Raw genomic sequence first — 13,744 nt, 5'->3', positions numbered from 1 at the left:
AAAATAAGTATTTTATTTTTATAGATGCAGAGGCTATCGCTGAACTAAAGGAACTGCAACCCAGTGTGAAGGACTTTGAAGTAAAGAGTGTGGTTGGCTGTGGTCACTTTGCAGATGTCAAAGTAGTGAGAGAGAAAGTCACTGGTGATGTCTATGCTATGAAGGTGATGAGCAAGGAGTCCTTGCTGGCGCAGGAGCACGTATGTATATTTTTCTGTTCTGAGAGTAGGAGGATAAATTGCAATTTGTTGAACACTTCCTTTCTGTCACTATTATTAGAACTGAGTTAAAAATATATCTTGAGAAAGTTCATCCTACATTTCAGTGAAGCAATAAATTTGTGTGTAGTTTTGCTGTGTTTAAAAGCTGTTGTCACAGTCTATAGGTCTGTTGGGTGAGGTGCCATCCTCAGGTACCAAAACATGGCCCTTGTTGTGAAGAGCTTCCCATCTAATTATAAGAAAAGAAAAACAGATGACGGAAACATTGAATCAGTATTGATCTTGTTGATGATGGTTTGAATTTTCAGACAATCTATTCATTAAGGTTTTTTTTTATTTTATTTTAAAGAGCGAAGTAGAATGTCAAGAGTGGGTGGGAAGGCAAACTGTGGTGACTGGATTTTTATGGAGAGCCTCTCGCTTGCTTGAGAAATGTGTTACTTGGAAACTTAAAAAAGGGATAATGGAGGTTGTTCTCATAGTTTGGTGAGAAACAGAAGTTAATCTTTGCTGACATGAGATGACAAGTAGGACAGAGATACTCCATGAGAAACCTCTTGAATTTATACAATATCTACATCAGTTGTTTCCAATGCATGGTGCAGTAAGGTTGCTTCTGATATCCCTCAGCATTGTCTGTGGCTAGCAGAAATGGAGCTCAACTAAAATTACCCTTTCTGGGGCACAGATTGACAAGAAAGCAAAGTGTGGTTCTACCCTCACATGGCACTTGCTCAGGAAACAGCACTTAATAATATCTGTGTAATTTTTTGATGATGTGTGCCAAGTTTTTCTAAATCTAGGGAATTCTAATGTATTCTCACTTCCTCTCATCATGATGTAACTGAACACTTTTTTGGTAGGTGTCATTTTTTGAGGAAGAACGCAGCATATTAGCTCAGAGCACCAGTCCATGGATTCCACAATTGCAATATGCATTTCAAGACAAGAAAAATCTCTACTTGGTAATGCCTAGTCTCTGATTTTCTCCTCTATTGAACACCATTGTTGTTGGTTTACTAAAGAACAATGTGATAGTTGAAATGTGCTTGTTTTCTGTAAATTTTCCTCTGTTGCATAGCACTGTTTGATATGTGCCCAGTGTCTTACTGGGGAGTTGAATGAACTATCTTGTATATCTATTCCTTTAAAATGGTATGTAGGTGATGGAATACCAGCCTGGAGGGGATTTGCTGTCACTCTTAAACAGATATGAGGACCAACTGGACGAGAATATGGTGCAGTTTTACCTTGCAGAGTTGGTTTTGGCCATTCACAGTGTCCATCAGATGGGTTATGTCCACCGGTACGTAAAGGTTGCTTTGGTACTTCCATATTCTGTCCTCTTTCAGTATTTCACATGCTGTGCCAGAAGACAAAATTAGAAAATTAATCAGACTCCCAGCTATAATTGTAGCTCAAGGCATTAACTTTGATGTAAAGTTCAGACCAATATCAAGAAAGGATTGTTACATATATTTTTCTGGAGGCTTAGTAAAAAGAAGCCTTAATGTTGCACTATAAAAAAATTTAAATTTTTTCCATGGATTGCTGCTTTTGGCACCAAATACTATGGGAAATTAATGTAATTGTTAACAATGTTGTGTGCTGATTGGTGACCAGTGCAGTATAGGATGTTGGAGTAGTTAAATATCACAGTTTTCTCTCAAGGCTTGGAGACTGTTACTGTGTGCATTTTCAAATCATATTGATATTTAAAAAAATTATTCCATTCTGAGGGTGTGGAAATGTTAGGAAGTATTTTATGTTCCAAGAGTTTGTAGTGACTGCACTCAGAGCATGGGCTGTGGCTTTCTTAGTGCAAGGTCACTTGGCTGAATTTGGAAGATGTGCAGAGCAAGTTGTGAGAGAGTTTAGGAGAAAAACTACAGAATACTTTACTGAACTCAGTTACAATGTGGTCAAGGGGCAAAATCATCTTCCCTTTTTATCTGCTGTCAACAATTATTAACCTTCTATGAAATAAGGGGAACTATAATATTTGATATTTGCTTGGAAAAAGTGCAACTGTTGGGAAAAGACTCCCACTTGAAAGACTTAATGTATGAGGTTGAGTATAGCTGAATAGAGATGTCCTGTTACCTGGATGTGACAGTAGAAAATGGTCTGGAAAGGTTCTGATTGCTTTCTTCTGGTTTACAGGGATATCAAACCAGAGAATGTTCTTATTGACCGAACAGGACACGTTAAACTGGTGGACTTTGGGTCAGCTGCCAAAATGACAGTAAACAAAACGGTAATAATGTAGATTTAATCTTTGTGGCTTGTTTGGATAGTCCAGTTGAAAAGGGAGAACTAACTTGGTATCTGTTCTTTGATTACACCTTGCTCTTCTCTCTTCTGCTGTTCTTGTTCACTATGGAATCTATTCACAATTGTATTTTTCCATTTGTGAATGGCTTTTCAAGCATGAGCTCAAGTATCTTTTGCAGCCCTCAGCAGATACATATTTGCTTATTAAAATATTAACACAGAAGAAAGGTAAAGGTAAGTCTGCTTTCTCATGGTGTTGCACTGTGATACAAAATCATATTTCTACAGGTTCTTACAGCTGCTCAATGCTGTGTTTAAAGAGGATGTGGATTTATAGTTGGAATGAAAATTGTGCCTGTTGTAAATAAGGTGACATAAATTTGAATACTGGGGAGCTCTTGATCAAAATGAGTCACATTTAAATATTCTGGGCTTCACTCACCAGAAAGTACTGCATCAAATCTAAATCAGTGGAGTTTTTTATAAGTTGCTTGTAAGTTTTGTTAACTGCATACAACTTCCAGTGAAAATTTTTAAAATTTAAATGTATCTAAGTGAGAACATGAAGTTCTGTACCATATTTCTGTCTTGTTTTACAATTTTTATTTTTCCATAACATTTTCTTTGTAATGTGATTCTTAATATCCTGTTTTCCCTGCTCTTACATTTTCAGTGCTTCTCTGCATTGTATTTTCCTTTTAATTTTCTTCTTCACATTATCTCTTCAGTCACTCACAGGTTTTTGTGTTAGCCTGCCTGCTGTTTTGTTTAATTCTTTATGCCACTCAGTACAAAAATGATTGCAGCATTGGCTCCTAAATTACCTTTTCTAAGTGGTCCAAAAATTCAAATATTAGTGCTTTGCTGATCATAAACACTAGGCAAAAAGGTAAGGGTGACATAGAATGTAATGAGGCAGGAAATATTTATGTCTGAACTTGACCATTTTTGAAATTTCAGCTATGATGCTTATACTGTTAACACTAGTTAAAGCAGAGTATGTTTGCTGTTTTAAACATCAGTTTAGTATTTCTGTGCTTTTTGGGGTGCTGCTTTTCTGCTTTAGCAGTTTGTACTTTACAGTAACAATTAGCTCTGATAATTTGATTCTTTATACCAAATAGCTCGCTTTGTTTGTTTTATCAGCAGTTTCCTTAACCTGGTGCTTATTTGCTAAACAGCTTTGCTTAAAATTACTTTCTTAAAATTCAATTGGAGGGCTGAAAATTATTACTCATTTAAAAAAAAAAAAGGGGGGGGGTGTGGGGGAATAAAACCTTTGTTTCATTATGAAGATCCATTGAACAGGAAGTGCTGTAATTTCACTTGGTTTATCTTTGCTCCTAGGTCAATGCCAGGCTCCCTGTGGGCACTCCTGACTACATGGCACCAGAGATGCTGACAGGGTTGGCTGGGGATGGCAAAGCCTCCTACGGCCCTGAGTGTGACTGGTGGTCCCTTGGAGTCATTGCCTATGAAATGATTTATGGAAGGACTCCCTTCACTGAAGGCACTTCAGCAAAAACTTTCAATAACATCATGAACTTCCAGGTAGAGCTTTCCTGTTCTCAAGTAAAAAGGCTGTAACTAAAGGCTGTTTTTCTTAGCTTTACATAAAAACTTATGGATGTCTCTTACTTTGTTGTGTTCATAACATGTTTGGAATATATGCACTGTGTTGTATTTATATGTCTCTGTATTATAGGTTATTTATTATAGGTATCAAGTTATTTTTTGTGACAGGTGTCATCATCCCTGATGCAAAAAATCCTAAGCCACAAACCCTTGGAAATTTGTGAGAATTTTCTGGGGAAGTGTCTTTGTTTTACTCTTCCATTTATGTGTGCCATTGTTCAGCATAAGATGGTGACCTGGGATACCATTTGCCTGGGTGGGAATGGTTGTTCCTGTGTTCTTATCTTTGCTGCAGTAAATGCATATAAAAGCCTACTTGGATAAAATGCACCATGCTTTTATTTGTGTGCTATAAATATTCATCCTTTGTACCTGACATATCTCAGAATAATGAAACTTAATCTTCCTGTTCTGAGCCTGTTTTCCTACTGAGCAGAAATCCATTTCTTTCTAATGCAGAGATTTCTGAAGTTCCCAGAGGATGTGAAAGTTAGCAGTGACTTTCTTGACCTGATCCAGAGCCTGCTCTGTGGGCAGAAGGAAAGGCTGGGTTATGAGGATCTCTGCTGCCATCCATTTTTTTCCAAAATTGACTGGAACAATATCCGTAATTGTAAGTAGAATAAAGATGTATTTATAAACAATTTCTGGGTTTTTTTTGGTAATGGGAAAATCTGTACAAAGAGTATTTAAGCGTGTTTGATCTGAATTATTCATAATAAAACAGGACTGATTCCTGGAGCAGGTATTTTTAATGAAACAGCTCATTTTTGTTTTTGCAAAGGCTATGTTAACATCTCAGGTGAAAACTGTAAGGTAAGAGGAAGTTTTATTGAACTCCATATGAATTTCTGATGCAATTGCCATATTACTGCAGGAACTAGTCTAGAAAATCAAAATGGTCCTTTCCATGTCCTTCCTCAGATTAAAAGGCATCAGTATGTTTTTTTCAGGCCTTTCTCACCTCAGTTTGCTTAACTTTGGCTTCATCTTTTCTTGTTGCTGTATCTTCAGATTAATCTTTTGTTACTTGTGAACCAACTTTATTTAAGGTTGGTTTATTTTTTGTAGTTCCAGTAGGTGATGAAATGCCTGTGGCCATAGGGCCATTGGAGCTTTTTGTCAAAGTCAATGGGGATAATGTATTACTACTCTTTTTTTGGTCAAAAATCTGTTCATTCAACCAGGAATAGAATAAAACCAGTGAACCAGATAATTCTCTATGCAGAAAACTGTTTATAATATTATGTAAGCAATGGAATTTGGTATTTGGAAGTACTGAGGCACCAGCTCCATGGCCAAAGCAAATATTTCACAGTTCATCAGTGATCTCTGTATGGGGATTTGATTGTGTTGGAAAGTATTTTAAATTATTTGGACTGTAAGATTATCTGGGTGAGCAACATGTCTGCCTTATGTTTTTTATCAATTATGCTGTAAGGGAATGATTGTGCTCCATTTTCCATGATAAATTGCTAAGCCAGTGCTTCTACTTTTGATGACTATCTCAGCACTTCAGCTGTCAGCTCCACAGACTGTTTGCTCACTTTTCTGTTGATTCATTAATTTTGAACTTGTGGAGCTGCTGTTCTGTTAAATTCCATTGTTTCTGCCCTTTGAGAGCCATTGAGCCTCAAGCCCTTTTCATCACTTTAACATACATTTCCCAGTGCTCTCTGCCTTCTCTCCCCAGAGCCCTGACTAAGCCACCAGTTTCTGGTCCTGAATTTGGTGTTGCATTTGTCATATTATCTCAGATACAGAAAGAAGAATGACATCTGAGCATATGTTCTAATGTCTCCTTGGCAATTGCCTGTATTCACACAGCTGCATGAGTTAAGGGAGCATTTTGCCAATTCGTGTGACAGAGGTGATGGACAAGCCAGTAGGCAGCCCCAGTGTGGTTATAATGTTGGAATAATCATTTGGGATTTTAAAAATCCTGTTTCTGTCTGCAGCTGGCCAGCAGATTGCATCGTTCTCTGTAATATCCACACCTACCTACTGTGAGGATTCATGCAGTTTTGACCCCTCACTTTGTTGTTATTCCTCATACTTGATAAAGCCCTGCTGTAACTAGCACAAAACACAGCAGTCTCTGTGCTTTAAGCAGCAAATCCAATGTATCACCTATTGCTTTGCTCTCTATAGTGGTTCTCCCTGTGCTGGTTTTTCTGAGCACTGTTGCTGTCATTCTGATCAAAACCTGGGTCAAGTTTGACCTGGGCTATCTAAAAGCTAAATGTTTCTTTGTAATCTTGACCTCTGCTGATAGTGGTGTCTATCTGGAGCAATGGCAGCTTGAGAAGATGGGTGATGGAAGAGGTCATAGGATTTAGATTTACTTTAAAGAATATCACTCCCTCAAGTTAATCTGGTCAGAGACTTTAAGGTTATGAAGTGTTGGGACTGGGTGATCCTAAAGCCTTTGCCAAATAAAATGACTTTCTGATTCCACAACTGTTAAACAAACTCTGTGTCAGTATAGTCAGACTTTCCTATAGTCTCTAAGGGCAGTGATGTAATTTCTATTTCAGTCTGGGCAAGGTAGGGAAAAAAACTGGTACCTTTGCCTGGCAGGTATTTAATTATCATGCTGGGAGCTCCAGGATAGCCATTCTTTATGCACCGATTTTGGTTAAGAATGTGTCATTAAGGGGCTTTTCAGTTTTACATTTTGTTGTTATGGTAACCCATGAAACACTTGACTTTTTAGTAAACCCCTTTCCAAAAGATCATTGCCTCTAAAAAAAGCTCCCAACTTCCCCTGGGTCCAAGTAATGTGTGTCTGTATAAGCAGCTCTTAAGTTACAAAAACAGAATCAAACCATTAAACCTAAGGTCAGGTTTATCTGAATTTGTCTCAACAGGTGATTTTTCCCCTTCATTGGAGTATTGTACTGAAACACCCTTATAGATTCTGCTCTCTGTTGGTTTTCAGCTATTTAATGACTTCTAAAGCTTATTAAAAAAAAACCCCACCCTGAAACAGATACCACCACACATCCTCCCCAAAAATAAAATGAAGCAGAACTTTCAAAAGTTTGTGTTCATTTATTGAAGAATTTTTCAGAATATTTTGCAATTTATTTACCTGAAATAAACATATTTTTTATCTGTGTTTCTGCTAAATGATCAGGTATTTCATGGGAAAGTTGATAACAGAACCATTTGAGTACCTAAAAAGAATCTAAAATCAGAGGTAGAGAATGGGGAATTACATACTTGAGTTATCAGCAACAAGGCTATATTCTGTATAATTTGGGGATTTTGTTGGTTGTCTTTGGTTATTTGACATCCTTAAACTGCATCACCTTTTAAATTTGGAATCAAAAATCTACTTGTTGATATCTAGCTGGGAGATGGTCAGAAAACTTTAATTCTTACCTGAGCAATATGTGTACATCATGAAAAACCTTTCATTTTAAGAATTGCTTGGTAACTACAGTCCAGGAGGTCTTGAATATGGAATGGCATATTTGGACTTGCACATGGAAATTATACATATGTTAAAAGACAGGAGTTAATGTCTCATGCAAACAGAAGAACTTGAGAAAGCATTAAAGACTGATTTTTAATCTGTTTTCTGCTATTAAACAGGTAGGACCCAAATCTCATTATCTGTAAGTCCAAGACACTTATGAACACCACATTGTCATTCAGGATGTTAACAGTTACACATTGTGGTGTTTCATTTAAATTCTTGTCTTCAGAAAAATGTGTTGACTTGTTTCTTGAAGTGGAGATCACTTCAATTACAGATTGGAAATCACTTTTATTAATAGAAATGGATGTGTTGGATCATTGTCCTGACAAAACAGTACTGGTGTTAAGATAATATTGTATAGATAGGCTGGAACTAGCACAATGCCTTTTTTATGAGTGGTCTTAGCGAAAATTTCCTTTAATTTCATCAGTGGAATTGTCTATTTTTCTTTCATAACACTTTCTCAAATAGGTCTGTTAGAGCCTGAGGAAGAGGAATGCCTAACCTATTTAAAAAGGCTATGTGGATGCCTTTCCTCAGAAAGAATTTATAGATCACCTTGTAGATCAAGAAGAGTCACATTTTTATCCTTAAGAAACATTCTGTATTGCCTTTAAGTTTTCTATTTCAGTTGAGTCTTTCACTGTCCCAGGGGAAATGCAGTCTCTCTTTTCTGAATTTGCATGAAAATATTTTGAAAGGATGGAAAGACCTGGTTATGGCGATGTTCTTTGTACCAGTCATAAATACACACACTGAGGGAAGAGTTAAAAAAAAAAATTAAAAAAAAAGCTTCTTTTCCATAGGAGACATTTTATCTAATCTTAATGATAAGTTGATTAAAGTACTGGAATATGTGTGGTGGTTTTGGATTTTTCCTTTTTCTTTTTCATTTTTTCTTTTTTTTTTTTTTTTTTTTCCCTTAAACTTAGCAACCTACAACACCCCCTTTTCCTCTGAAAGTCATTCTTTGGAACAGATGGAAGAGGGTTACATCCTTCCACAAGTGGGGATGTATCTAGGCAAGGAATTGGCTTTTTTAAAACAAGCAGTTCTCCACAAGATACTTTAAATGGTAAACAGAACATGTACGTTCATTGTAACGTGTTGGAGACAAAAGGAGCTCTTTGTACCCAACCACTTTGTGTGAGTAGAAGCACTGGGTTTACTGTCTTTTTGAGTAATACCTTTGCCTCCCTTTTGGGTGAGCCTGAGAAAAGTGCAAATTTTTCACCTTGTCAGATGTGATGGCATGATGCTCACATTTATTTCTCAGAGGCTTATCTGGACCTCTGCTGAAGGATCCTTCCCTTTAAAGAAGCAGTTGATAAGCACATCAATGTATTTGCATTCACCAGTCTTCATCTTGTTCTGAAAATGCTATAGTTGTGTGACAGCTTTCTGATTTTATGCAAGAAATAATAACTTAGAGATTATGCCATCGTGTGACCCACATTTGACAACAAAAGTGCTTGTCTGTTTTAGATTGGTTTTACAAGACTACTCTGTTTATTCTGTGGATATTTTGGACATCAGATACAGGACTCCTTAGTCTGAGGTAAAAAAAATCTATGAAGAAGCTACCAAATAATTAGCAACATCAGACAGAGTGGATCTAGTGCCTTTTTTTAAAAAAAACAACTTATTCCCTCTTACCCCTAAGTGATTTTTTTATTGAGCATGCTTAAACTTCTTCAGAAGTTCTGCTTCTCATTTTCAGCCACTGTTGACAAGTTCAGAACTACTTATCATCTAGAGGTGTTTTTGTCAAATGACTGTGCCAAGTTTTCTCTTTAGTTGCTACTATTTCTTGATACAAATATTGTAACAAAGTTATACTGCAGGGTGGCAGAGATTTTGGACAGTTATTTTAGTGAATGCAGAATAGAGGGCAAAGGGTCTTTTCATTATATTTTAATCTAGTATTCACAATTTCTGTTCTTTGTTCTCATATTTTATTAAACATTAGAGGAAGCTGTAGTGTAAAACATTTTGCTCTTTAAACTAGTTTCCCACCAGCCCTGAAGGTTTGCTCTGTCTCACATTCAGTTTTATCTTTGTGCATCCATTGTTCCCCCACTGAGTCCTTTTTCATCTTTTTATGTGCATGCATAGTTAAATGATATTTTCTTTTATGCCTGTGGTTTGAGAAGCAATTCTTATTGTTGGTAAGAGGAACAACCTTCTTTTTAAATTGCAAGTGGTTAAAGATGACTCTTAATATCTTCTTTGCTAATTTATGGTGGAAAGTAAGGCTTAAGATCTCTCTTTCAGAGATGAAGTCATCTGTCAGGCTCTGGAGAGTACAGAACAGGGTGCTTGTACCATTATAAAAAGGCAGCTAAGTTGGTTTTTGCTACCTCTTTAAAAACCTTCTAGACTTTAGCAGATGAAGAGTTTGCTGTTTTCTCTATTACTTTAACTCACAGACAGTATCTGCCTTCAAAAACAGTGTTAAAATTCCCACAGCACCCCTTTCTGTGAGAAAAAGCACCGAGTTCTTTCAGCAAAGGTCCTGAAACTAAAAAATATTAATCCTGAACTGATCCTCTTCTGCTGTGAATTAACTACAACTTTGGGCTTACCTTTGCATTAAAGATGATATGCTTACAAATTCTTTTCTGTTACTTCTGTTTTAAATCATTAAGAGTATATGTAAGAGCAGTTGGACATTACCCTGACATTAAATGAATTTTAGAAGGAAAGACATATTCCAGTCAACAATCTATATTTCAAAACTATGTTTATGGTGCATAAATATCAGCATTATATATTTTTATTATATCAAATAAAATGGAAGACATTAATAAATTTGTGATACTGACATACACATTTTAAATGTTCTGGAGCTGGTAAGCTCCAGTAGGCTGATACTGCTTACTACAGAACCTATTTAATTTGTATATTTTCCCCATTTATCTCATTCTAATGTACTCAGAACTACTGTACATGGGCAGCATCTGCTTCGTGGAATTTCTTCTCACTTCCCTGCTTGGGAGCAGCGTCAGGATGGCTCTTCAGGGAGCTGCTCCCAAAGCCTGCGCATGCAGTTGGGAATTGGCAGTTGATGCAGACAGATTCTTTATTTATTTTTTTTTCCTGCCTGTTACCGCTGGGCTGGTGGGTAGTTCCAGCGAGGGATGGAGAGTTGAAGGCAGGCACTGGAAGGCTTTGGCAGCCTAGAGGGAGCCAGCGCCTCCAGCCGTGACTCGCTGTGCCCCTGCCACTCACGGGCAGCAGCGGCTGGCACGCCGCAGGCAGGTAGGGTTAAAGCCGGCATGCGGGGACTCGGGAGCAGGGAGCCTGCACTGCAGGGGTTGGAATGTTTTTTCCCGGTCCTTCAGTCCTCATCAGCCCTTCAGCGACAGGAGATCCGTACTGGATCCATGGTAACGGTTTTAGCACACTCCACTTCCATCAGCTGGTGACAATGGGCTGTTCTAGCTGCTGGCTGAGGAGCTGTCTCTCCTTTGCTAATCTCAGAGTTGCAATGAGTGGGGACCCGAGTGATGAAATAAATAAATAAAGGTTAAAAACGTGATTTAATGAGGTTGGGATTGCACAGCAGGGCTTCTGCATTCATTCCTTTCCCCCACACAGCCGAGCCAGCAGGTAGCTTGGGTGCTGCACATCACCGAGAAGAACTTGTCCTTTTGTTCCTTAGGTTAATTAAACCAAAGCAAGCACGAGAAAATCATCTGAAATTAAACAACTGCTTAGCAAGTTAAGTGGTACCAATTTAGAAATTATAGTAAGAAATACATTGTAATTCCTGCTATTTATACCTCTCTTCAGAGCTGATTGTATCAGAGCCAGACTGCAGTGGTGTCCCGGCAAGAGTTCCAGATCTTAAGGATGCTCATTTAGAGAAATAAAATCAATCTTCTTTTCCCAAAGACCAGTGAGATTTTAGTGGCTGTAGTTTATTAGAACCTTCCAGGAGAAAGACCAGTTTGCTGTTGATTAGAAACCCATGCTGGGAAGATTCTTGTTAGTGTTAGAGGGTAAGAAATATCCCTTAGCTGACTAGCAGAGGATCAGGCTTCTTTCTCAGGTAGTGTCACTAATTGGACAGGTTGGAGACATTTTCCTTTTCCAGATGAATCAGAACTGACAGGCTTCTGGCTATATTACAATAATGATTTTCTTAGCCTGGTGCTTTGATTTAATTATTTATGTGTTAAAAAACCCAACATCTTACCCTGAAAAAAACTCCCTAAACCCCAGAATGTCCAAATGCCCAAGCTAAATCCCAGTTTGATCAGTGTGGGAGATGCTGTGCCTGCAGAGTGGTAGCCATGTTGGCAGCTCAGGGGTTAATCTCTTGTTGCTGTAATACGCTTTGAGAGCAGCAGCTCAGTCTGCTTGTGTTAGCAAGATTAAAAGCAGGAGCTGCAGTGCCATTGCAAGCACTGAATGAGTGGGACTGTTGCAGAGTGAACTGTAGCTGAATTTTGTCTTTTCTTCTTGCTTTTTTTTCCACCAGCTCCTCCCCCCTTCGTTCCTACTCTCAAGTCTGATGATGACACCTCAAATTTTGATGAACCAGAGAAGAATTCGCGGGTTTTATCCTCTACGCGGCAGTTGAACCCAGCAGGATTCTCGGGGGAAGATTTGCCGTTTGTGGGGTTTTCATTCAGCAAGGCTTTGGGGATACTCAGATCAGAGTAAGTAGAAATTATTGCTCAGGTGGACAGGACTGCTGGAAAAATGGGAAGGTTTGTTACAGAGAGGATGGTGTGTGTGTGAGGAAAAGCTGTTTTAACTGTACTCTGCTGTAGGGAAGCTGCCAGATTCGGGCTTTATCTGTTGCTGGTGTGTCTTGTGCATGTCCTCCTGTTCTCTGATTATTTCTGGGATGAGGGGGAGGAAATGGGATGGAAAGATTCATTCTAAACCAGTTATTATTAAAATTGTAGTTCAAATAGTTTGAATTAGTTGTTGCTGTTAAGCAGAGAGCAGTAGGTGATTGCATTTCTGGTACTGCAGATCCCTGCAAGGAGGAGAATACTGAGGAGTTCAGAGATGGAAGAAGGGGATGGTGTTATTTCATTGGGTCAGAGAGTGGGCACCAAGTGCTGGGAATGTGTAAGGCTGAATCAGTGATCCATAGAAAAGGATCTCCACTAACCTGGGAATGAGCAGTGATGGGTCAGTGAGCAAGGGAAGGAGCTGCATGGCAGCTGGCTCTGTGCTGCTGGGTCAAGTTAAATAGGAGGACTGGACATTGCTGTGTTGTGTGTTCAGAGACTGGAGATTCAGATAAAATATGCAGTGGCTGTGTGTGTGGAGGGATGTAAAGACCTCAGAGAAATGGCTTTCCATGGAAAGAAAACATGATTTCTGGGAGAACTGAGTCAGAGAAAAAGAAGAATATAAGTAGTGTGATATAAACCATTTGATGTGGTGGGTGGTTGGTTTCTGATGACAGAGCTATTGAAAAAGTATTAGTGCAGGGTGTTAAGTTGGGAAGTCCTTAGCTCAGGACCAGGAGGCCTCTCAGGAATGCAGTGGCTTTGGCTGGGTTAGTGACTCAATGCACTGTGTTTTCATGTCAACCCTCATTCCCTGCTGCTGGTTTGCTCCCTTCAGGGACTTCGTTGTCAATCTGTCTTAATTGAGTTTCATTTTGTTTCATATTGGTTGTGATAGTTGCTCTGCAGTAAGCTTGTCACTGAATTCGGTGATACTGTTGACATCTTTGATCTTCCTCACACTGTGAATCAAGGTTATATGATGGTTATGCCAGAAATAAAAAGGGGATCTTTGGCTGCCCCTTCTCAGTAGAGTTGCTTTTATGGCAAAAGAGGAAGGAAGGGAGAGGATATAAAACCCCAGAACGTGCTCTTTTGGTGAAATGATCTAATATTGTCAGCAGGATGGAATGTTAGATCTGTAGATACCTGGGGTTAAAATCTGTCTTAATTCAGAAGTGAGATAACTTAGGCTGTTATCTTGTCTGCCTGGGGAACTGCAATCTGTGTACCAGGTCTGTGTGGCCATTCAGGTAGCAGTCAGAAAAGCCTCGATAGTGACCATATATGTGTGGTAAAAACATGTATGTAATTGGGCCCAGGACTAGAACTGAAGAGGAGTGTGGGGTAAAGTCTCAGAGCAGTGGTGTAAC

The 13,744-nt window shown here is 38.6% G+C and overlaps 1 protein-coding gene across 10 annotated transcripts in view; it reads left to right on the top strand.

Moving 5' to 3' along the window:
* Positions 1–13,744, top strand: part of CIT (citron rho-interacting serine/threonine kinase) — a 69,402-nt gene that overhangs the window by 2,934 nt on the left and 52,724 nt on the right. For all 10 annotated transcript variants that reach the window (XM_015643902.3, XM_015643907.3, XM_015643903.3 and 7 more), the window contains exons 4-10: positions 25–200; positions 1,085–1,186; positions 1,385–1,527; positions 2,385–2,478; positions 3,843–4,046; positions 4,590–4,743; positions 12,104–12,284. In XM_015643902.3, the coding sequence (XP_015499388.1) occupies positions 25–200; positions 1,085–1,186; positions 1,385–1,527; positions 2,385–2,478; positions 3,843–4,046; positions 4,590–4,743; positions 12,104–12,284 (1,054 nt within the window). The remainder of the gene's footprint in view (positions 1–24; positions 201–1,084; positions 1,187–1,384; positions 1,528–2,384; positions 2,479–3,842; positions 4,047–4,589; positions 4,744–12,103; positions 12,285–13,744) is intronic.

This window comes from Parus major, chromosome 15 (assembly GCF_001522545.3).
Source record: "Parus major isolate Abel chromosome 15, Parus_major1.1, whole genome shotgun sequence".
NCBI classification, from domain to species: Eukaryota; Metazoa; Chordata; class Aves; order Passeriformes; family Paridae; genus Parus; species Parus major.
Note: the sequence above shows the minus strand (reverse complement) of the source record. Positions and strands in the feature narration are given on the sequence as shown.